Source organism: Zeus faber, assembly GCF_960531495.2.
Source record: "Zeus faber genome assembly, chromosome: 8".
NCBI classification, from domain to species: domain Eukaryota; kingdom Metazoa; phylum Chordata; class Actinopteri; order Zeiformes; family Zeidae; genus Zeus; species Zeus faber.
This window is the reverse complement of record NC_137195.1, coordinates 6,954,375-6,980,603: the sequence shown is the minus strand read 5'-3', so window position 1 is coordinate 6,980,603 and position 26,229 is coordinate 6,954,375. Positions and strand designations below refer to the sequence as shown.

The 26,229-nt window shown below is 44.4% G+C and overlaps 1 protein-coding gene across 1 annotated transcript in view; it reads right to left on the bottom strand.

Annotated features, from left to right (window-relative positions):
• agmo (alkylglycerol monooxygenase) overlaps window positions 1-26,229 on the bottom strand; it is a 56,473-nt gene that overhangs the window by 25,047 nt on the left and 5,197 nt on the right. Inside the window, exons 2-3 of the mRNA XM_080006162.1 lie at window positions 26,104-26,229; window positions 22,401-22,552 (exon numbers count right to left, since the gene is read on the bottom strand). The exon at window positions 26,104-26,229 is cut by the window's right edge and continues 5 nt beyond it. Coding sequence (XP_079862288.1) covers window positions 22,401-22,552; window positions 26,104-26,229 — 278 coding nt within the window. The remainder of the gene's footprint in view (window positions 1-22,400; window positions 22,553-26,103) is intronic.

Below are 26,229 nucleotides of genomic sequence, written 5' to 3'. Positions count from 1 at the left end.
ACACTCAGTCAAATTCCACAAATGAGAGCCAATTCGACAAAACCGTTTAGCATTCATCGCCAGAATCAATTTCATGTTTTAACCCACAATAAACCTTTTCTTTTAATGTTCGGGGGCCACATTACCCCTCACGATGTCAAACTTTGATTCCCGCACAAAAAGGTAAGCTTTAAAAGAAACACACAAACTGTCAAAAACCAACGATGATTCTCGTTATCCTGTTATCCCCTTACCTGCTTAACCACACCCCTAAAGTATTATTTACAGGAACGCAACAGGCAGCGGACGCGGAGGAAAAACTTCCACTTTTTGGTGCAAAAGCTCCACTTCGACTGGTAGGCGGGCTACAGTCTGGCCCACCAGGTTCACGCAGGGGCCTTGAACCCTGGCCCGCATCCAGCTGCCGGCACTCCGAGCACCACGAGTGATATATCTCAGAAATCAGCCCACCAGTTGAGAAACTGGACACCTTCATCCCCAGAAGGAGCCATCTTGGTTCCACTCCGGACCAGACCTGGCGGGCCGTCACGGGAGGGGGACGGAGGGGGTGTTTTGACAGGCGAGAGTTTCAGGCTGCAGCTGGGTTCCTGTCCAGCCCCGTGTCCCAGTACTCCGGTTTACATTCCTCCGCTGTGTTGTGATACTTGCTACATTAATATCTGTGTTACACTTCATTTTAACATCCAACGGGAACATGCTTGTTAAGTTTCACGGGATCTCCGGGCCCTTTCCGGACCACCCTGCACGCTCCCTCCCCTGCACATTATGTTACATGCAGCAACCTTCAAATATGCCAGAGCCAGAACCGAGACTCATATACGCTATCTATAGTAATATATAAGTTATAATAAATGCCAGTCTGAGCAATTAAATGTGGTTAAAGTTTCGGGCCGTAGCCTTGATGTATAAAGGGATTTGTGATGATGCGATGAATATTTTTTAAATGATTCAACGCAGCCAAAAAGGGAGATATCAAGGTGGACGATAAAATTGCGGTCACGTCTTGTTGGCTGCGAGACTGGAAAACATGCATGGATTAAAGCTCATATACACACATACAGTAAGCCCCTTTCCCACATGGAATCTGTAACATTGTTGGATAAAAAAACATCCGCCATCATCACCACGTTGGCCTCCTTTACGGACAAGTTCCATATGGAGTCTGTTCCCCCATGACTGCCCGGGATACAGTACGTAATGGGTCAGTGTTAGTACGTTATGTCCAGCGTAGATGCGATGGTTTGGACAATCTGTCGGCAACTGACGTACCAACTGAATCGGTTTCGCTTATTTTCCCGGCTCTCGGAGACCAGCGCTTCGGTGTCCACCTCCCCGTCTCCCCCGCCCATCCCGGACGGATTCGGTTCCCGCCGCTGACGGGGGCCAGGACAGAGCCCCCCGTCCCCGGACGCAATGGGCCTATCCCAATGGTATTAAACCGGCGTGATCATTTTCAACCTGTCCTACACTCTCTGCCTCCGGGGAAGGAATCCGCGCACCGCACCCCTAACTCTAAAAGACACGTCTAGGGTCTGGGTGGCATTTTAAAGAAGAAAAAGAATAAAACGTAAGAATATAAAGACCTTCAGTTTCCCGTCTTTGCGGCCGAGCGCCGCAGATCGGACTCGCCGTTTTTCCCAATGTTTTTTTTTTTATTCCCGAAAACAAATAACTTTTGAAATATTTGCACAAAATAAATATTCGTAAAAACCCGCTTTTTGCGCTCGGCTCGGATCCACCCCTGCTTTATGTGCTTGTCCTGGCAATGTTACCGCTTCCGTTCCCACACACTTCCATTGACAGCCGTACCGGCACTTTGCCGGAAATGACACTAGATGGAGAGTGGGGAAATGTACGGAACGACTTTTACGGAACATCAAAACTGGCTCCTGTTCCCACATCATGCCAATAAGGAACATTGCAGTAGATTTAGGGGGAAAGGGGCTATAATAAAGTGTGTGTCTCCACACCCACAAAGTGTCAACGCAGAGAACCATGTATACTCACACACATGTATGCATTCACATATGCATACGTATTTATTTGTCTGGATCCTAATGTGCAACCGCAGTTACAAACAAAAACACATGCCCCAGCGTTTGACATTAACTGTGGCCCAGTCACCCTGGCAACCAGATTTGGGCCATCATAAATGATCTTCTGCACCGCTTTTTATATATTAAAAAAATTATAAGCGCCGTATACCACACCATCTATTCAGAAACTGAAGATGTAATAATCAGGCACATGAGCATAAAAAAAAACAGTTTGACTTCGGTCAGGATATCGATGATTGTGTCGTTTATATTAAAACAAGACAAACTGTAAAAAAAAAGAATCCTCCTTGATGCCTGTGGGGTCGCATGGAATGAAACATGGGATTCCTCAGGAAGAAAAGGTACTCAGACTAAACTGTTTCATTGCCACTAAGCTCACTCACGTTAAATATAATATAATAAAAAAATATATATAATAATATAATACAATATAATATAATAATAATAATAAACCAGAAAAATACATTAACTCACGTTAATTAATATGTTTTTCCTTTCTTGTATCATATTCTTAAAACTGAAATGTGGTTTATAATTATGGAGGATAAATATCACTCAATTATTGAATTATTAAAAGCTGAAAACCATTTTGTCAGTCTTGGCAACCGGCATCTGATCTATCGTTGCCAACTTGGCAACCATTTCTAAAAGTTTCTGTCGGGCCCTGCACACACACGCACGCGTGCACGCACGCACGCAAATGCACACACACACACATACACACACACACACACACACACACACACACACACGCACACACACAAGCACACACGCGGTAACCTCAAGTTAATATATCTGTTTTCAGAAATTGTCCAAAGACCACGTCTTGAACACACGCCTCTCACACACTGTTTAATAAACTGAATGAATTCTATCGAGACCGGCGGCCGGAAAGCCCACCGGGCCGGGTGGAGGACGGGGGGGTTCGCCACACCTGAACAAACACACGGCGAAGCGTCGTGCGAGGTGTGTACAGTGAGCGCCTGTCAGTGAGCAGAGCGGCCGCGTCCGATCGGCGAGCTCACAGGAGCGGAATACCGCAAGTATTGGGAGAAACCTCCATCGGCCCAGGGGGAGAAAACTACCGCTTCTGTCCAATGCTCCACACCTCGCTTATTTCACTGGGTTATTGTCTTGTTTCACCGGGTGTGAGAGAGCAGCTGTCACAGGGAGTTTTCCAGGGAAACGGAGTGTTTTGGAGCGAGGTGAAACACAGTCGACTATTTCACTCCAGCGGCGTTATTGGCCCTCGCAACTAGCGGGGACCACAGCTAATCCAATATTCAAACATTCAAATGTAAAAATTCAAAAGAACAGTTTTGTTTGTGAATGATCGACTAATGACTAATCCAACATAGAACAGGTTCGAACGGTGCTTTTCAACCACCGGTCCGCGAAGAAAAGTCTAATTTCCATTTCACGTGGAATCGCAAAGCTGTACTAATCAATTCCAGCCAGAACGCCGGCTCCATGTTCATGAAATAAGCTTGAGTTTCACGCTGGAGGTGAGAACTATGAGTTGGCCAGAATAATAAAAAGCACAGTAATACACGTTTGTGGGCCAGTGTTGTCCCGTGGGATCATCTCATTGGAAAAGGTGTGCCGTGGCCGAACAAGGGGCTGGGAAACACTGGGTTAGACGGTAAAATATGCCGCTGAGGCGTCACGCACACTCACAAGAACGGTGGGACGACAAAGGAAAAAGCCCCTCGCACTTTTTTCAATTATTTTCCGTATTTATGGATTTATCTCCCGCCCCCCCCAAATTCTTCGCCACAGTGACCACTCCCGGCCCCCAACGTGTGGTTCAATTTAAAAAGGAGGGCGGAGAGGAGGACAGAAAAGGAGAACTGTGACCGTGTGCACACAGGCACGCAAAAGACACCTACGAGACCTATTTCGGAAAAAAACACCGAAGCCTTCCACCGCCTGAGTTACGTGGAGGCAGCGGAGATTAATACGGAGTCCCCTGCAAGGAGACGTCCAGTAACACAACAAGACGATAATCCAGCCTTTGTTTAATTCCAACAACCGGAGCTGCGACCCCCACCCCCCCGTCCGCTGGAGTCCTGCTTGGCCGGGCCCAGGACTAAGGGGGCTAAGATTGATGCTCGTTGTCATTGATAGGAAGTAGGAACCGCCAGGCTTCACTGCAAGCCCATGTCCTCATCTCTGAGCTCTCGGTGGGACGCCGCATAGTTTGGCAGGGTCTATTCAGGAGGGAAGTCCGGTTAATGGTGAGAATCAATGCCACAGAGTGCGTTTTCCCAGCAAGAGCGGGAGAACGCTGAGGACGGCACTTCCATCTGGGCCCTGGTGGGCGCGGCCTTCATACCAATTCTCAGCAATAAGAGGGGCGGCTGCGCACTAACTGGGTATGTAACCGGCAGGGCTCTGTGGTATGGAGGATGAACTTTTTGCGTTGGGAGCGTATGGCAAAAAGAACAGCAATCACATATCATAGAGACAGCCTCTGATCCATGGCCTGAGCGTTAACAGTTGCCCGGTTGCCCCAGCCAATTTAGGGCTGGCTGGGGCCAACATCCAACATCTTGTGTGGTTCTGGTTGCCCCGCTGTCAACCACTTTCCATATGTAAAGAAAAAAAAAAAGAAAAGGTGTGGTATACCCCTGTATGTTTAGAAAAGTCCCGCCAAGGAAAATTAGTTATCCTGCCACATTGATTTACCCTGTCAAAAATGGGGTAACTTGTGAGAGTATTGAAATATGGATTATAATTACATAGGATCATTGTCACTCAACTATTCTGCTAATTTGGCGACCATTTTGTCCACCTTGGCAACCGACAGCTGATGCACAGTTGCCAATTTGGCAACCACTTCTAAAAGTTAGCGTTTGGCCCTGATCTCAAAAGACTTGGTAACACTTCATCAGTTCATTTCATGAGAATTGGTGTGCATAGGCTAACTCATCACTATTATGTTATTATAATATCCATCCTGAGATATTTATTATTTAAAGCGCAAACAAAACTGGACAAAAAAAACAAAAAAAAACAAAACAAGGGAAAACATGAACTCAACTGAAATAAACCGAACTACGTGGCTCAACATGGAAATTACTTTCCTTTAACCAGTCAACCTTTTCAAATATCCACCCGATGAAACTCTTTTACGGGATGATCAATCAACTTTCCGAATCACCACCCTCGGTGACCAAGCCCAGGCGCTCGCAGCGCGGGCCTTGATGTGCGGCCCCTCTGAGTGGTGGGACGCCCTGTCCATCACGCGGGTAATGGGGTGTGAACAGCTCTCCAGTGTTTGGATTGGAGGGGGCTTGGGTCGGGTGCCAACCCAAACACCGTGGGCCGGACTCGGTGGAGCGCCAGCGCCAAGTCCCCTCCTGCTCTGCTCCATGCTGTCCACACAAGCTCAATATCGGTCTCACACACACTAAACTAAACACAATATCCCCAGTCAGGCCTACTTACAGCTCCCACTAACACTGAGGTAGAAAAATAACTCAATAATCAATAATAGAAGCGGACATGCGGGGTCCATTTTTTTTTCCCACCTGTTCTGCGGTTCTATTTGACTTACTGTCGCTTATTCAACTTATCCAACAATGCTCCTCCTAATCCCTCGCAAAAAAACATTTGCATGAGACTCTCGCACGGCGATCCATCAGTGCGTGCTTTGGAAACTGTTGCTATGCACTATTTCCTTGGACAAGGTGCTCTGACAGCGAGCTGAAGAGAACAGACTTCGATAACCCACGATACCAGGAAAACGGTGAAAGGGGTGCCGCTGGGGAACTTGTAATGCTCAGCCGTGCTCCCAACGTCCAGTGTTGCTTTGTGGGATCGTGCAGCAGGGGAGGCGGGACCCCGGCGTAACGGTCATTTCCGTGAGGGCGATCATTATTCTCTATTCTCCATTGGAACATTCTTTATCTGTCTGTGCACTGCGCTGACAGCGGAAAGCCCCTTCATGAAGCAGCGGAGCGCAGGGGGGCAGCAGACTGACCACGCCCACCCACACACACACACACACACACACACACACACACACACACACACACACACACACACACACACACACACACACAAACAATCCAATCTGATTTACAACTTGTTACCACTTGAGGGTTCCTATAAATCAACATTATTATTACTATCATTATTGCTTGTTTTTTTTATCGAGGCGTTTTTCGGGCTAAAAAGTATCTGAAACACGTCAGCGGCAGGACGCGCAGGCACGTTCGGGGCCTCGTTAGAACCGGGACGTCTCAGACGTCTGGTGGTTCGGGCTTCGTCTCCTGGAGGTCATTCCCATCCAGCCCATGCGCCGGCGGCTGGGACTGCACAGCGTTCAGAGACAGCCCACGGAGACGGACGACCCCACAAGGGTTAGAGACTAACAGCCCCCTGTCGTCCCGGGAACAATGGATGATGGAAAATGAGTTTGGGACGAACACGGACCTTCCCCTCTATCTATGTATGCATCAGCCCGCCAGGGCAAAAAAAATAAACTTGTTAACACCAAAAATGACGCCAAATATGAATTTATTACCCGGTACAAACTGCCAGTGGTGAAACGAGTCAGTGTTCCACTTGCTATTCAGTCTGCAGGCTGCATTCCTCCTGCCTTCCTCCTTCCTTCCTCCTCCCTTCCTCCTTCCTTCCTCCTCCCTTCCTCCTGCATTCCTCCTTCCTTTCTTCCTCCTGCATTCCTCCTCCCTTCCTCCTTCATTTCTTCCTCCTCCCTTCCTCCTACCTTACTCCTTCCTTCCTAGTGCCTTCCTCCTGCCTTCCTCCTTCCTTCCTCCTCCCTCCCTCCTCCCTTCCTCCTGCCTTTCTTCCTCCTCCCTTCCTCCTTCCTTTCTTCCTCCTCCCTTCCTCCTGCCTTTCTTCCTCCTGCCTTCCTCCTCCCTTCCTCCTTCCTTCCTTTCTCCTCCCTTCCTCCTGCCTTCCTCCTTCCTTCCTAGTGCCTTCCTCCTGCCTTTCTCCTCCCTCCCTCCCTCCTCCCTTCCTCCTGCCTTTCTTCCTCCTGCCTTCCTTCTTCCTTCCTAGTGCCTTCCTCCTGCCTTCCTCCTCCCTCCCTCCTGCCTTTCATCCTCCTGCCTTTCTTCCTCCTGCCTTCCTTCCTCCTGCCTCCCTCCTCCCTCCCTCCTACCTTCCTCCTCCCTTCCTCCTTCCTTCCTTTCTCCTCCCTTCCTCCTTCCTTCCTAGTGCCTTCCTCCTGCCTTCCTCCTCCCTCCCTCCTGCCTTTCATCCTCCTGCCTTCCTCCTGCCTTTCTTCCTCCTTCCTTTCTTCCTCCTGCCTTCCTTCCTCCTGCCTTCCTCCTGCCTCCCTCCTCCCTCCCTCCTACCTTCCTCCTCCCTTCCTCATTCCTTCCTTTCTCCTCCCTTCCTCCTGCCTTCCTCCTTCCTTCCTAGTGCCTTCCTCCTTCCTTCCTCCTGCCTTTCTACCTCCTGCCTTCCTCCTGCCTTCCTCCTGCCTCCCTCCTCCCTCCCTCCTCCCTTCCTTCCTCCTGCCTTCCTCCTCCCTCCCTCCTGCCTCCCTCCTGCCTTCCTCCTCCCTTCCTGCATGCACTGTGCAGTTGATGCCTACATGAAATGATTACTATGAAACAGCCCGGCGCACTCTACTCCACCAAACCTGGAGTGGGAGCACCATAACAGATGAAAACATAGTCGGTGACAGTGCACCTTGCAATGCCCCCACAACATAACGTTTGACATTTGCGTCTCCCTTCTCAGGAACATGTTTCCCCGTTCGCGGGATGCTCATGCAGAGATGCGACCGCGGCAGTTGTACGGTTGCAGTAGCAGCTGGCTCCGGCTCCGGCACGTCCTCTTGCACCTCGTTCTGACCGTCTCCGGTGGTGACGCTCTCGTCTTTCATCTTCAAGAAGTCGCTTGTTTTTGGAAGCTTTGCTCTTTCTTCCTCGGCTACTTCGTTAAATTTCCGTTTCTGAAACCCACGTTTGTGTTTGTACTTCTCCATCGTGCTGTCTTCACTCTTCTGTGTGGATCTCGCAGAAGTAGTAGTAGTAGTATGCGTTAGGCAAGTCCGTAACCCAGAATTCCACGCGGGCACCCTTTTTTAAGAAATCCCCCATTCATCCTTTATTCAAAATTGTTTAATATTATGTCAAAAAGTTTTATGTTGCTATGACCTTCAGAATAGCAGAATCAGCAGAATTCGGAAAAACCTGTCCGTGCATTTATCTTTAGTAGACTCGACTACTGTAATGGCGTCTTAACAGGTCTCCCTAAAAGATGGATCAGAGTCAGAACGAGTCCTCACTAAGACCAAGAACGTGGATCATAACACTCCAGCTCTCACACCTTCACACCGGCTTCCTGTCCGTCAAATGACTGATTTCAAAATACGTCCCTTGGTTTATAAAGCACCGGATGGTTTAGGGCCAAAATAAGTTTCTGATCTTCTGCTGCATGAGGAACCGTCCAGACCTCCCAGGTCGTCTGGGACAGCTCTGCCTTCTGTCCCCAGAGTCAAACCTAAACGTGGCGAAGCAGCGCTGGGTTTTTATGCACCTCATATCCAGAACAAACTTCAAGAAAACTGAAAAACCTTTAATTCATTCTTGCACCACACTATAACTTTTATGACTTTATGAATTTATTTATTATGATTTTATGCATTCTATGTATTCTATTTCTTAACTTCATAATGTGTTCTTTCCTCTTCTTTTGCACTTTGTCTTAATGCTTTTGATGTTTTATGTAAATAACATTCAATTGCCTTGTTGTTGAAATGTGCTATATAAATAACCTTGCCTCGCCTCGCCTAACCCGGTGCCGTGTCCCTCCTTATTTTGCGGCATTCCAGCCGGTCATAACACACAAACTGTAGGAGTCGAAAACAATCAAAAACATATTCTCTGTTTGTGTCCTCGCACATTGAGTTCGCTTGGAGCTCCAGATAAACCGCTTCGAAACGTTTTATTTCAGTCCAAAAAAAAAAGTTTAAAAAGTTGATGAAATCTCTGAGGGTCACGCAGTGTTGAATGCGTTTGAATGGACGCGTGTTGTCGGGAACTTCCACACGGAGTGATTTCCTTCCACAGAGACACCGCGAGGCAGGGCTCTGTGGACTACAGAGACACTAGTCCACAGTAGTAGACAGACACCTTCTCAATTTTAGGATAAAGTCATAACACCAGCAAGTGTATCGGCTTGCGATAGGAATTCTGCATGTCACTATGATCGTTACGTCAGCCGATGCTGCGTTCAATGGAAACTTGAAAAAGTTTAACTCCTGTTAGATGTAATGCTGACGTAAAGATGCGCAACAGCATGAAGTGACATTCCAATGGGAACTCAAAAATGTGTAATTGGTGTCAATAACGGACCCCATGTATTGCTGCCTACAGCTATATTTATTATTATCATTATCAGAGGTGCAGGCCGCCTACTGATATTGCTCTGCGTTTTTTTATTTTTAACCTCTGCGTCTTTCGGGCTAAAACTATCTGAAAACGACAAGGGCAGAACACACTGACATTGTTGATATCTTGTTCGACGCTTTGTTGTTCGAGTCTGATCAATATTGATCTACATTCGGAGCAACAGTAGCAATAGCAATAATGTATTCCCGTTCAAAATCTTAAGGCTTTCGAAGACATTTTAATGCCACAAAAACGACAATGGTTTGAGTCCTGTGTTCGGCAATAGAAGATTGAAACTACCGGTCAGTTCCCGTGAAAGTCGTACACCGGGGGAAAGACAGTCTTTGTGACTCAGTCGCAGAGTCCCGCCCCCCGCTGGCTCCCTGTTTATTCAAAGTTTATTAATATAACACGTGTCGCGTGTTCAAATTGCACCAAATTCGACACTGCACAACCTTGGGCCCCCAGCAATACACCCGCCAAGTGTGAAGTAGATCGGATGAACGGTTGTCGAGGTAATCGAAGGACATACCTGGACCCCAAGTATTTCTGCGTTTGCTGCGCGTACACAGACAAAACCGAGCCGATGCTGAGTTTAATGGAAACTCAGAAAAGTGTAACTTGTGCTGCGTTTCACAAAACCCCAAACACTAAAATCTTATAGACAATTAATTTGGTTGTATATCAACCATGTTAAACGGGTCTAACATTGGAGATTGAAGAATTGGGAAATTTGTTATTGGTGTCGATGTAAAACGATGTGCTTTCTACGGAACCTCGGAAACCTGTAATACGTACTTTACATGACTAAACTGGAGCTTGTGTATTGCTGCCTGCAGCTATATTTAAGGGTCCAGCCCGATAGTAATTGCTTGGGAAAAAATGTTTCAAGCTAAAACTATTTGAAACAGAAGAACGGCAGAAGCTACGAACGCTGCTACAAACGCCGTTACACCTCTTTAGAACTGGCATGTCACAAACATCTTGTGGTTTAAGTTTCATCCAAATTGATCCACATACGGAGAACGCCATGGTTTGTACACAAAATGAACGAGATGAGATTTACAGTAAGATGCTTAACGACATCATCACACCACGTACTGCAAATGTGCAGGTTCTGATTCAGAACGTACATACCCGTACAATGTCCAGTGTGCAGTGTAGACTATCGTTCTGGAGTGGTAAGAGATTACAAACCATGCCTTTGTATGTTTATGTATCTTCTTACCTAGTAGATGTCTGTGGATCTGTTCAATTGATATGCTAACCTCCCCGTTACTTTGCCAGATTAATTAAAATGAACTGTATGATTGGGTGATGCATCCAAGATCCAGCGAGGAGTCGGAAAAATAGAAGCCGTGATATAGAAATTACTCACAGAAACACCATGTTTCTTGTATTTCATGGAAACGTAACTTGTTGAAAATGTAATTCAAGGCAAGAAATCACCACTTAAATTTACTAATTTATAAATTAAACATTTATGTATTATGTTTATAAAATCACATGTATTTATTGTTATTGTCATGCAAAGTAATTACAAGGTTTGTTTTTGTTAATGTTAAAGATGTCAAAAACTATCCAAAAGTCTAAGACAGTAAAAAAGTCCAGTCCTTGAGGTCAGTCACAATATAAAAAAAAAGGACTAAAGAAAAATACTGTGAAACAAGACTAATGACAAAATTTCCAATATTAATTTGCCATATCTGTCAGTGTTAAGGGGCTCATTTAATCAGGATTATTTACAGTTTGGAGACTCCAGAAATAAACAGAGTGCTGCTATGAGTTTAACAGCAGTTCTTAAGAACAAGATCCAGAACGTCTGCAGAAGGACACAAAATGAACTAGATGATGTTTTGATTAAAGGAAATAATCTTCATCGGGATATGAAAAAGTCTGGTCGGATAAATGCTAATGTTCCGGGAAGAGATCATATTGCAATTACAGAATTGCCAAGAAGACAAACTATGTTTAATACAACATTCCAAATAACATATGCTGAGCCGTTTACTGGCTGCATTGGTGTAGATCACTATGACAATTTTAAATTAAACGGATGTAAATATAGAATCTGAAAAATAGAAACTTACATTTCCTGCCTATCAATAAAAGAAACTTTGTTTAAATGTATCTGTCATTCAAATAATAATTTTAAAATAGATAAAGCTAAAGAAATGAGTGACCCTTGTGAAACAAAATCCATTGTGGCTGATGGTAACTGCTTCCTTAGGGCGTTATCATTCGCAATAAGTGAAAGCGAAGGAAGTCAGGAAAATTTGACTCATGGTAGTGAAACACAAAGAAAGAAAACTGCAATTTGTACAGACTGTATTTAAGACACGACGGCTTATCCGTTGGAAATTATTAACAATTGTCACAAATGACGTATGTTGGAAGTTGGTCTACTGAAGTTGAAACACATGCAGCAGAAAATGTACTAGGTATGCTTATATTCACATATAATAATAACAAATGGTTAAAATATTGTTCACCAAAGCCACAATCTGAAGAACCTTTTCCTTTGTGTCCGCACTGCGTCACCCAGGAAAGATCATAATTCGTAAAACAGTGTTCTTCAGGGATATCTAAACTGAACGCCAGAAGAGCAACATGCTGGGACGTAAGTCCATGTTGATTGGTCCGGATGTAAGTTCACGGCGTTTGTTACTTTTGTAACTTATGATGCGTTTCACAGAAACAAAAAAACTGTAATACGTACCTAAAACCAATAAACTGGACCTCGTGTATTGCTGCCTGAAGCAATAATTATTGTTATTATTGCTGCATTAACAAGGGGGGGATAAACCAGGACATATTTCGTTTTGAACCAATGGTCTATGTTGTTGCTATAACCCTCTTATCTCAGGGGTCGGGAACCTTTTTGGCTGGGAGAGCCATAAAAGCCAAATATTTCTAAATGTATTTCCTTGTGAGCCATATAATATTTAATGAAATTGAATGCAACTTAATGCATGCATTTTTTAAGTAAGGCACACATTTTTAAGGTATAACAAATCCCTCTCTTCTTAATAATATTGTTATTATATTGTAGCTAACCAATAATAAATGAAATACTTTTTACCATTAATGCGACTTGTGGTGCTGCATGGTTTTGCTGGTGGCCTTGTCGTCTGCTTCATACGTAGTGAGGTTAAGCTTCATGCTGCGTTGAGGCTTCCATCAGTTCAACGTGAGTGAGGTTGCTCTTCATGTCTCTCAGGTGCCAGGAAGACTGCTCACATGCGTATGTCGAGCCAAACATGCTCAATACGGCAATACTCATTTGCATCGTGTGATATGTGACGGGAAGCTCCTTCCGAGTTTTAAGAATCAGCTGGTCTTCAGGTTCAAGTTCAAGTTCAAGAGATTATTTGTCACATACATATTGAAGTTTTTTCCATCTCTGTCCACTTGTGTTGAGCTGATTGGTCCGACTGGAGGCAGGGAGTTTTCTTCGTCTGTCTTACAGAGGGGATCGGCGCACGGGCTCGTAAGCAGCCCAGCAGTGGAACGCCGTTCCTCCTGCGCCCAAGAGGATCATTATTATCCACAATTATTATAATAATCCTCAGTGATATGTATATAATTGTGCCCTGCGTGCCGCATGTTGAAATGAACAATAAAACTCTGGCCATGTGGGCGCACCACGGCCAGAAAAAGTCTGTCTCCCTCCCTAAACCCTCACCTGTGGGCAGACTCCCACAAGTGGCGCCTGAGCAGAGACCCGGGGGGGGGGGGGGGCAGGGGGCTGAGTGAAAGGCGCCCGGAGTCTTTCTGTGGTCCGCAGCCGGTGCTTGACTACGCCCCTTTGTCCGCCACATTTATATTTTGAATTTGATTTTCAAAATTGTAATTTCGCTTACCTGTTTTACGAATAAATTATTTATTACTTGTTGATTGTGATGAAAAATTTTAGCTCAAAAATGTCTGTGAGCCATATACCGTCATCGAAAGAGCCATAATTGGCTCGCAAGCCGTAGGTTCCCGACCCCTGGTCTATCTTATTCAAAACAAGACAAATCTACATTGATGTGACCACCAGTCGAATAGGCCTGCCATCATCAAATGCAGATACTGAACAATAGACACACACGCACGCACACGCACACACACACACACACACACACACACACACACACACACACACACACACACACACACACACACACACAGGCAAGTTTACTGTGTTGTTGTGTATGATGTAGCTTAATGATTGAATCCAAAAGTTGACCTTGGTGTGGTCTTTCCCTTGATTACCCTGCAAAAGAAACACATTACACACACACACACACACACACACACACACACACACACACACACACACACACACACACACACACACACAGACCACTGTTGATGTTATGCCTGACTCTCAGAGCTCAGCAGGCTGGTTCCACCACATCCTGACCAAAGCCCACAGACAGGACAGAACTGGCCAGTGGGCAAACAAGCTGGGGGCCCGCGCCTCGAACCCGGACCAGGCCAGGAACCTGCAGTCAGAGCAGAGATTTATGGTAGCTCGTCCAAAGGGGAGGATACCCCCCCCCCCCCCCAGAGGCATTCCTCTTTTCAACAATAACATCCACCATCAGTCTGCCACACTGAGAGGGGGGGAGGACGAGGGGAGGGGAGGAGTAGAAAAGACAGGCGAAGACATCTGTTGGTCTTAAAATGCTGCTGACTCCACGGTTAAAGGAATGGTCGCGCTGCGGACACACAAGCCAAGCAATTCTCCAGTGATCTTCCAAACAAGAATGAGCACAAAATACCAGATAAAGCCAGCTCAAAAGCCTTCCAGTATTTAATGCTACATCGATGTGGTACGGTATTCTCGTTTGATACCTGGTTCCCGACACCCTTTTGAAATTAGTTACAAGGGCAGGCCTGAATGTCATCACGTTCATCCTCACTCAGGGTTCATTCAGTTTCTTTCATGTTTGTTTTGGGGGTCATTTATTAACCTGTTGTTGGATAACTAAGTGGACTAACCTTAACCAAGCCAAGTTAAATAAGAGTGAATACACAACGCGGGGCTCGAGAATGACAGCTGCCGGTCAAATTTCACCAAAAAAACTTCGGTGCATGCCGACGCACATCACTGCGGAGGAATCGTTGGAGGACCTCTGGAGATGATTTGAACTCAAGGTCATTCTCAAGTCTGGTGCGTGCGCCCGTGCTGCTCGACACGACATCCTAAAAAAAGGTCTGCAGCCGCCTGTGAGGTTGTCCATGATCCAGTTTACCATCCTACCTGCATCAATTTGACATTCTTGGGTGGTTTTGAGAGCACTGAGAGGAATCAAACAACATGTTTCTGAAAGCGTTCCTTGGCCTCTCCTGGTGGGAATAAGCCCTTTGTGGGATCCCTTTGGCATCATCCACACCTTGGTGGTTTACAAACCGTCGGTCAGCCTTTCTGATGGAACAGAAGGGGGAGAATCTCGAGGAGGTGGTTGAAGGCTGGTTGTGGCAGGGTCGAAGGGGTGATGACTGGGGGGGTCAAGCCTGTTGGAAAGACCTCCCCTCTACTGAGTGCTGGAAGCTGGACTGCTTGAAGTTCAGCAGCGTCTAAAATTGATCGACTACTAATCGCTTAGTAAAGTGCTTTAGAAATGCAAATAAAGTTCATTTTCATTATAATAATAATAGCAATAAAAATAATTAATATTATTATTCCGCCACCTTGATTATTGATAACAGCGCCTCCTTGCATGGATGCTGGGTGTCAAGAAAGTTAGTTATTAGTTATTATCTGGGTGATTTTGTACAAGAATCCTTGGTAACTTAGAACAAGAAACAATGGTTGCAGAACGGTTGGGAGTTGCCATGCTCCTCATGCATAAGATTTATTTTTTGTGGTATTGTTTGAATTGTGAGTGCCCTTGCTGCCACTGGCAAACACAAACAGCGAACAAGCTGCTGGATGTGGTATGGAACCGTGCAGGGAGCTTTGGTGTCACCAGTGATGCCGGCGGCTCTCTGGATACAGTATATGGGAGACACGCAGCCGCAAAGCTACGGCATAACTTCATGACCCCACATATAATCAAAGCACGGAAGACTGACTCACTGATTAATGGCCTCACCCCGGCCGGCTGGCCTTGATATAGGCACTGCCGTAGCGCAGGGCTGCCATTAGTGGGAGCCATGACGTGAGGTTAGGGTAAACAGAATCAACAAGGCTGTCAACAACACGGCCGCATCTGAATGCCACCATTGGCCCCGAGAGCAACTCACCCAAAACTCCTCTGGCTCCGAGCTTGTTTGAAATAGAACCATTATAAACGTAAATGCATACCGTCAAACGGTTTGTTGAAAGAAATAAAGGATGCTGAGGTTGAGCTGCAGTTAAGGGTGGGCAGACATGTCTTAAGAATTGTTTTCTTTAACTTGCCATTCCCATTTATTACGCAGAGGCTACTTGCAACATAAAACACGGCAGTGACTGAAGAAATTTGCAATTGCCATGCGCATACATTTTAACATTGCCCCATAGCTCAAAACAAGTAGTGAAGGAATCAAGATTGGGTATTGAGAGTGAAGCTGAACAATCCCCATATTTAACTAGTGTCTGTATACTGATCCTTCAAATATTTATTCTTCCACTTTGCACAAACCTGTTTATCAGTGACAGTGCTTATCTGTTGAATACAGGCACAGAGGTTACGATAAACACGGCGCACCTATCCTGCAAGTAACCAAGGGGCTCTGAGAGAGGTCAGGTTGCTGACATATCCTTGCGGTGCAAGGTCCGTATGTGGACAAAGGATGTCCTCCGGGCTGGATTCCAGAGCACAAAAGGCAAATGCAAGTGGAAGTTTGACTCCAAAGCTCTCGAAGACCGCTGTAGTTTCCCTTTCGTTTGTTGCCATCTTGAAACCACGGTGTCTGGGCCAGCGCAGTCAGACCAGAGCAGTAATGTCTCAATAAAGATGGCATCAGCGGAGACAACCGACCGCTTTTCAAAGCACTTTCCATTCAATTAGGCTGAAGCCGTCCTTTCAAGTGGAAGACATGAGAGGGGAAACTTTGGAGAAGAAAAAAAAAAAAAGCCGTAAAGCTGTTCAAACTGAAAATAATATTTTACAGCAAAGCTAATAGGGGCTCATATTTCCCAACCGAGGATGTCCCTTCCTTTGCAGCTTTCTATTGTAATCTTTCTCTTTTTTTTCACAAGATTTATAGCTCATAATTCTTGACACAATAGGATGACAGAGGCATTCTTCCCAGTTCAGCTCAGTACAGTTTCTTTATTTGTCCCACATCGTCCCAACTCCAATGAGGCACAAGATGGCAAAATTTAAAACTGTGCTTGAGAACAAGTCCCTGCAGAATATGAAGAGACAGCTCAACACTCATTAAAACATATTATCTACATGACATAATATCCCATTACCAAAATGCTGCAACTCAGCATCCTCCGTCCGTCGTAAATCCTCAAAGACATCTCAGACACCGTATCCTGGCGGCTCGGGCCTCTACCTTGGTCTGAGCCGGAGTTCAGAGCTCGGTTGACCGAGATGACCTCACCCCGGTGGAGCGGGGCCCAGGGACCGTGCCTGCCCTGCGGCGTGGTCACACAGCCGTTTCCCTCTGGTAACAAGGGGAAAAGCTTATATCCTTAGCGAGCACTGCGGCTGCCCAGCACCAGACAATTATCTGTGACCCCACAATGTTCCATAATAACAACCCCAAAGGCAGGCTGAGGAAATGAAAGTAAAGTGGAAAACTTTTCGAGGCATAAAGTGAAAAAATACCATACCACGCTTTAGAAAAAAAAAAGAAGCAAAAAAAAAAAAAAAAGATTTCCAGCTGAATGAACAAAGCAGATAAATGACAGCGTAAGAGTCATTCCTACAGTGACTCCTACACTTCAGATGATATCCAATTTCTTTCAGGTCGAGAGTGATATCATTCAACCGGAGCCGACAGTATATTGGCACAGTGGTCAGTTAAATTACCGTATAAAGTCTGTATGAAGTCAATCAGGTGGAACGGGAACTTTATATTCATTTAGTTTGACCCAAAATGCACCTGCATGCTCCTTGAGGGGAATTAAGACTGTGACTCAGGAAGCCAGCGAGAAATTATGCCGGCTAGGTTACGGAAGGCAAAGTGAATTGTCTTTTCATTTTTCGCCCTGTCGAAAAAAAAGGACAGGATTAAAAAGGAAATGGAATGGAAATACGCTTGCGACATTATAAATTCCCAGTTTATGTGTTTAGGCAATGGATTTTCAGGCTGCATCTCTGAACTTCCCCCTGGGGATTAATAAAGTGTTATCCGATCCTATGTGATCTTTTTGCCTTTTTTCTACTAATAATGTGCTCCAATGGTAAACGCCACATTCTTTATTGATATCTGGAAATATTAAATGCTGCACTCTGCATTCCACTCGGCATCAATAAAGTGAAATAGTGAAGACACGCAGGGAAGTTCATCGGTGGAACTGGACTTCAATTAGCAGTCAATTAGCTCCAAGCGATGTTCCTGCAGCCGCTTGAGCAACTTGACGCTTACGTAAGCGAAAGCTATCTTAGGTTATCGCTGATTGCCTCTTGAGCATCTGGAATAACCAGGTTTTATGGAACGATAACGACAACGTCTGGGACTTTGTTTACATGCTTTATGGCCTTGGGAGAGCATAATTACTTAAGCAAAGTTGGCAGAGCCGAGGGGGATTGCGGCGTAGAAAACACTTGGCTCCGGACTTTTTAAAACACACAACTTGTGTTTATTCAGATTGAAATATCTACATAGCCACGGGCGGACTTTTGACCAAAAACTATTTGGACATGTCGGACATGTTAGATGTGAAACAATCAATCCGGCACACAAATAATGCCGCCCCTCTGATATACTCAGTGGCATGCCAGCAGCTGCCACAGGCATTAACAAACGGACATGGAAATCCATCCATGAGTACTTGTAAAGACGTCGAGCCAGCACCGAGACAGCGTAGCCCTAATATTTTATTATTTCAACTTGTCTATTTCTCGGGCGGGTGACGTCCCCAGAGCTTACTCCTCTTGAGCGACCGGTATTTACTGTTGGCGGCTCTGACAACGCGAGGCAGCGCCGTGGGTCTCTGCAGACTCCAAACTATCACATCACATCTGGACCGTTCAAAAGCCAGCTGCATGAAATTCGGAGAGGAACGACTTCCTCTAGCAAAGAGCAAAGCATAACGTGCGTGTTATCGTGCAGGTTCCTCCCTTCGGTGACAGCGGCTAAGTTAAGATCTCACAATCGCTCATCGTCATCTCTGTTTGCAGCCGTATGATTCCACATCAGGCCAGAAAATATGAAGCTTAGAGATTCTTCAGACAATAATGGTCATTGGGCATTGGTGGGATTTATTTCTTATTTCCCGTAATATTTTGTATTCCCTGTCTGACTCTTTCCTGCTTCACTAAGTTGTATTTATCATATTATTATCTTTACTATTTGTCAAGCCCATTGGTTCACTCCTACATTGGCCCCACTTTATGTATTTTACAGGGATGTGCCAATACGATACTCAGTATCGTTATCGGCCCAATACTGGCCAAAATCACTGGATTGGATGTCGGGTAAAAAAAGCATAAACAGATCCGATCCATTAGCGTAAACTACGGCGTAAATGCCTGACTTAACTTTTAGCGACGTATGTCACAACCTGCGCCACGGCCAGCGCCCAGCGCCCACTCCCCCATGGAACACGGGTGAGCGGCGGAGAGCTTAACGCCGTGCTTCCGTGTCAACCTGGTGCCATTCAACACCGCTGCAGACCCACGCCCCCCCACTACGACCAGAAGGACGTAGATGGAAATGGAACGTAGATGATTCGCACGGATCGCCCCCCACGGTTCGGCTCGCATGTGAACCGTGGACAAATTGCAAAATGTAACCATCACAGTGAAATCCAGTTTTACTGCGGCTGTTACTTTTTAAAGTAATAATTCCATAAATCTCGATGCAGAGTTGTAGTTAAAATAAGATAGACAAGACAGATGTGTGCTGTGTTTTACTCTGAAGTGCAATGATTGGTTTTCGGTTTATGGTTTTGACGAGTGACTTCGATTTTCCAACTCTTCGTTCATTTGATTAATTAGAACATTCAGAGAGAGAGAGAGAGAGAGAGGGGGCGAGTGAGGGAGGGGGAGCAAGTGAGGGAGAGATAATTCCAAGTGCTTTACTGTTCATACAATAGGTAAAAAGGAAATAGCATAGAAAAATAAGGACATTTAAAAAAATAACACATAAAATAAATAAAACTTCTGTGTTAAACTAATGTTTGCACACAGAAGAATACATCCTTTTGAGTGCTATAAATTATATTATTTGCTTCTATTAATTATTATGCCTATAATAAAAAACGAATATGAAAACATAATGTTGATATTGATGACAAAGATACAGCATGTAAATGGATATTCTACATTGAACTTTTTAACTCATCGACAGACCAATGTCTTTGTGGTCGGAAATGCATTGTGTAGCATTGTGTGTTCAGAACAGCAGCATTGTGTTTTGAACAGCAGCATTGTGTGGTTAGAACATCAACATTGTGTGTTCAGAACGGCAGCAATGTGTGTTTAGAACAGCAGCATTGCGTCTTTAGAACAGCAGCATTGTGTGTTCAGAACAGCAGCATTGTGTGTTTAGAACAGCAGCATTGTGTTTTGAACAGCAGCTTTGTGCTTATAGAACAGCAGCATTGTGTTTATAGAACAGCAGCTTTGTGTTTAGAACAGCAGCTTTGTGTTTAGAACAGCAGCATTGTGTGTTTAGAACAGCAGCATTGTGTTTAGAACAGCAGCATGGCGTCTTTAGAACAGCACACTGTGTGTTTAGAACAGCAGCATTGTGTGTTTAGAACAGCAGCATTGTGTGGTTAGAACATCAACATTGTGTGTTTAGAACAGCAGCATTGTGTGTTTAGAACAGCAGCATTGTGTTTTGAACAGCAGCTTTGTGCTTATAGAACAGCAGCATTGTGTTTATAGAACAGCAGCTTTGTGTTTAGAACAGCAGCTTTGTGTTTAGAACAGCAGCATTGTGTGTTTAGAACAGCAGCATTGTGTTTAGAACAGCAGCATGGCGTCTTTAGAACAGCACACTGTGTGTTTAGAACTGCAGCATTGTGTGTTTAGAACAGCAGCATTGTGTGGTTAGAACATCAACATTGTGTGTTTAGAACAGCAGCATTGTGTGTTTAGAACAGCAGCATTGTGTTTTGAACAGCAGCATTGTGTGTTTAGAACAGCAGCATTGTGTTTTGAACAGCAGCATTGTGTGTTTAGAACAGCAGCATTGTGTGTTTAGAACAGCAGCATTGTGTTTTGAACAGCAGCATTGTGTGTTTAGAACAGCAGCATTGTGTGGTTAGAACATCAACATTGTGTGTTTAGAACAGCAGCATTGTGTGTTTAGAACAGCAGCATTGTGTGTTTAGAACAGCAGCATTGTGTTTTGAACAGCAGCTTTGTGCTTATAGAACAGCAGCATTGTGTTTATAGAACAGCAGCTTTGTGTTTAGAACAGCAGCTTTGTGTTTAGAACAGCAGCATTGTGTGTTTAGAACAGCAGCATTGTGTTTAGAACAGCAGCATTGTGTGTTAAGAACAGCAGCATTGTGTTTAGAACAGCAGCATGGCGTCTTTAGAACAGCACACTGTATGTTTAGAACTGCAGCATTGTGTGTTTAGAACAGCAGCATTGTGTGGTTAGAACATCAACATTGTGTGTTTTGAACAGCAGCATTGTGTGTTTAGAACAGCAGCATTGTGTTTTGAACAGCAGCATTGTGTGTTTAGAACAGCAGCATTGTGTGTTCAGAACAGCAGCATTGTGTTTAGTACAGCAGCATTGTGTGTTTAGAACAGCAGCATTGTGTGTTTAGAACATCAACATTGTGTGTTTAGAACAGCAGCATTGTGTGTTTAGAACAGCAGCATTGCGTCTTTAGAACAGCAGCATTGTGTTTTGAACAGCAGCTTTGTGTTTATAGAACAGCAGCTTTGTGTTTAAAACAGCAGCTTTGTGTTTAGAACAGCAGCATTGTGTTTAGAACAGCAGCATTGCGTCTTTAGAACAGCAGCATTGTGTGTTTAGAACAGCAGCATTGTGTTTTGAACAGCAGCATTGTGTGTTTAGAACAGCAGCATTGTGTGGTTAGAACATCAACATTGTGTGTTTAGAACAGCAGCATTGTGTTTAAAACAGCAGCTTTGTGTTTAGAACAGCAGCATTGTGTTTAAAACAGCAGCTTTGTGTTTAAAACAGCAGCTTTGTGTTTAGAACAGCAGCATTGTGTTTTGAACAGCAGCATTGTGTGTTTAGAACAGCAGAAGAAGTGGTAGATTTCACATCTCTGTTCCCGTCCACAGAGACGTATGCGTTTTCAGGTCCCAGAGACCAGAAGCTGAATGACTGACACTCTGGTACTCTGACACAGCATAACTTAGTCATGTTGCGGGCTATGTATTTCTTCCTTTAGGGGAGTAGAATATTTGTTTCACAGTTTGAGTATGAGGTTTTTAAGATGGCTAGGTTAAACAAACTGCATCCAGACTAATGTATTAACAGCTTAGTTGTTTAAGGGAGGGAAAAAGATCGGTATCGGATTGGTATCGGTATCGGCAGATATTCAAGGTTACGATATAGGTGAATGGAAAAAGGGGCATCAAGCTACCCCTTGTTATGTAGTTTTTTTTTTTTTTTATATATTTATTTTATGCAAATTTGCATTTACTATATTTACAGAGTTGCAGGACACAAGCCATTTTAGTTGATACAAGTAATAAACTTTGAACTTGAACTTAAGTAGTTACAAATGCACTTATTAAGTAGCCATGGATGAAAAGCATCTAGTACTGATCTTTGTGCGTGCACGTCAATACCTAACCTTTATGTCTTTTCTCACATTGATCCAGTGTTATTTTTACCTTAATTCATCATTTTATACTTCTAAATTAGATTTTACCATGAGCGAAGCGGTGGATCCAGTAGTAGCAGAAATCCACCCCCAGGAAGGTGAGCCACCAGGTCCAGGCCGAGTCCCAGGGCAGCTCCACCAGGCGGAAGTGGTTCCACACGTAGATGTAGCTGCTCACCTCGCAGCTTCTCATGAACAGCCTGGCGGAGAAATTCCCATTTCGGCAATTGTACCTTCCCAAGTCCGTCAATCAATCAGTGGTGACCTATCCAAAGCAGTCTTCAAACAACTGCCTCGCATCTTTTTATTATTCACATAAATTATGCAACTGCCCTACGTTTTGCCAGAATGTGAATTGTTGATACAGAGGTTTATCGTTTTTTGTTCATTTTCAGGTGTATTGTATGTTTTAAAAAATATTTTAAATTTTTGGTTTATTGATTATGCTGCAGAAGGCTTCATTTCAAACTATAAACGAAAGGTAAATTAGTAGTTATTTTACTTTCTCGTCATGACTTAAATCAAAATTCTGAAACTGACTTCATACTACTATAGATATATATCAAACAGGATGTGGTACAAACCCCAACTCAATTCTAACTCTTAAAATAAAACAGCATCAAAGAAATAAATTCAGTTTATCATGCTTGTTATTATCATTACTGTCATGCTTAAAGTTGAAGTTTAAAAGCGTTTGCCTTGGCTAATAAGGTATAAACTGATAAGATCTCCTTAGAAGAAGGTCACCCGAGGAGACCAGAGCCTGTGACGCCACAGAATCTGCTCATAAATTACAGCGAACCTCTAGTGAACGCGTACCTGGGCAGATTACCAAATTAGTGCAGCCTCAGGTTATTACTGTCCAAGTGCCATAAATAGTGTGATGAAAGCGCCAACAGCAGGACTGACTTATATAATTTCTGAACTGAACTGAACTGGACTACTACTTTTTATCATTGTCATTATTTTGAACATTATATTCGCACTGTACTGGTCAATTAATAACCATTTTACTGTTTCACTGCTATGTGGAAGATATACTCTCACGGCCAGTTGGCCCCAGTTCTGGCCTTTTAATTTACCTCATTCTGTCACTTTTCGTATATTCTGTACATTTTTATATTTGGCAATTTTTGTACATTTGGCTATTTTTGTTGTATTTTTTCAGTCTGGTCTTGGTGCTGGTCTCAGTTCAGATGATCCATATTCTCTATTGTCAAGGTCGACCTGGAGGCCCCACATGCAAAAATAAACCTGCCTCTGCTCAGGTCTAATTTAAGACTTTACTTAGACGTAGATTAGCTCTAATCTTCCTTCTAAAATCTGAAGACTGGGGCAAATCTGGGAATATTTTAAACCATGACTGAGAAAGGCCATTTCAGCTCATCTAAATTCAAGGTGGAATTTAGAGGGATTTAGGCCTAATCTGTGTCCATGAACCACCCCACCCCCCCATGTGTGTTAAACTTACTAACTTAAGTAATTTACACCTACATGTGTCCTATCCAATCCTGTGCATTCATCATCAGTCGACTTTAATTTACTTCAAATTTCAATATAATGCATCAAACCAGACTTGTGTAATCTGGTGTAGTCTAGCATGGTCTAGTGTAGTCTAGAGTAGTGTAGTCCAGTCTAGTGTTGTCTCGTGTAGTCTAGTCCAGTGTAGTCTAGTGTAGTCTACTGTAGTCTAGCGTGGTCTAGTGTAGTCCAGTCTTGTGTAGTCTAGTGTATTCTAGAGTAGTGCAGTCCAGTCTAGTGTCGTCTGGTCTAGTGTAGTCTCGTGTAGATTAGTCCAGTGTAGTCCAGTGTAGTCCAGTGTTGTCTAGAGTAGTGTAGTCTAGTGTAGTGTAGTCTAGTGTATACTCGTGTAGTCTCGTGTAGTCTAGTCTAGTGTAGTCTAGTCTAGTGGGTACGGTGGCACTGTGCATTGCACTGCTGCTGCACAGCTAGAAGGTCCTGGGTCAGATTCTCGCCTGGAGCGCTGTTGGCACCGTGCTCCGGTGGGTTATCTCTCAATTAGGGTCCTTTCTGTGTGGAGTTTCCATGTTCTCCCTGTGCTCACGTGGGGTTTCCTCCTTGTAACATCAGTAAGGACCCCCCACCAAAAAAATGCAGAACATTGTCTTCTGACCAGCGATGTTCATTTGTAACTGGTCCCCGGGTGTGTCGCTGTGTACTGCTCCTGACAGCCCCCCCCGGCTGTCAGGAGCAGAGGAAGGACAAGCCAGGATGGGTCAAAAGCAGAGATCTCATTTCACTGGCCACCATTTGAAGCTTGTGTGTTGGTCGCCATCACTGCATGTGTGTGTGACAAATAAAGATTCTTCTTCATCTAGTCTGGTCTATCTTATATATAAGACAGACCTATAATAAAGCAGCATAAATACCTGATGTAGTACTCAAAGAAATTAGTTCATTCATTGTCATTGTTATTATCATTACTGCCATGCTTAAATTTGAAGTTTAAAAGCAAATGCCTTGGCTAATCAAGTGGAGTGTAGTCTAGTGTAGTCTACTCTAGAGTAGCGTAGTCTAATATAGTAGTCTAGTGCAGTGTAGTGTAATGCAGTGTAGTCTACTGTAGTCTAGTATATTGTAGTCCGGTGTAGAGTCTAGTGTAGTCTAGTCTGGTGTAGTCCAGTGTAGTCTAGTGTACTCTAGTGTAGTCTACTGTAGTCTAGTATATCGTAGTCTGGTGTAGAGTCTAGTGTAGTGTAGTCTGGTGTAGTCTAGTGTAGTCTAGTGTATTGTAGTCCAGTGTAGTCTTGTGTAGTCTTGTGTAGTCTAGTATAGTGTAGTCCAGTGTAGTCTTGTGTAGTCTTGTGTAGTCTAGTGTAGTCTAGTATAGTGTAGTCCAGTGTAGTCTTGTATAGTCTAGTATAGTGTAGTCCAGTGTAGTCTTGTGTAGTCTAGTATAGTGTAGTCCAGTGTAGTCTTGTATAGTCCAGTGTAGTCTTGTGTAGTCTAGTGTAGTCTAGTATAGTGTAGTCTAGTGTAGTCTAGTGTAGTCTAGTATAGTGTAGTCCAGTGTAGTCTAGTGTAGTCCAGTGTAGTCTAGTCTAGTGTAGTCTAGTGTAGTCTAGTGTAGTCTGGTCTTGTGTAGTCTTGTGTAGTCTAGTGTAGTCCAGTGTAGTGTAGTCTAGTGTAGTGTAGTGTAGTCTAGTGGGTACGGTGGCACAGTACATTGCACTGCTGCTGCACAGCAAGAAAGTCCTGGGTACTCACATGGGCTTCCCTCCTTGTAACATCAGTAAGGACCCCCCACCAAAAACATGCAGAACATTGCTGTCTGACCAGCGATGGTCATTTGTAACTGGTCCCCTGCTGTGTAGCTGTGTAGTCGAGTGTAGTGTAGTCTAGTGTAGTCTCATCTAGTCTAGTGTGGTGTACTCTCTGCAGTGTAGTGTAGTCTAGTTTAACCTAGTCTCGGGTAGTATAGTCTAGTCGAGTCTCGTGTAGTGTAGTCTAGTCGAGTCTCGTGTAGTGTAGTCTAGTCTCATCTACTGTGGTGTAGTCTAGTCTAGTGTGGTGTAGTCTAATGTTGTGTAGTCTAGTCACATCGAGTGTAGGTTAGTATCATCTAGTGTGGTGTAGTGTACCCTAGTGTAGTGTAGTGCAGTCTAGCGTAGTCCAGTCTAGTTTAGTCTCGTGTAGCCTAGTCCAGCGTAGTCTCTAGTACTCTCGTGCAGTGTAGTCTAGTTTGGTTTAGTCTCATCTAGTCTAGTCTAGTCGAGTGTAGTGTACCCACAATGGCAGTCTGGAGATCATCCCGCAGGACACTGAGGTGATGCCGTCGCTGATGGTGACGAGCGGCGCCCCCTTCTTCAGCCATCCCACCACCACCTCCAGCGCCATCAGACATATGAAGAAGGGA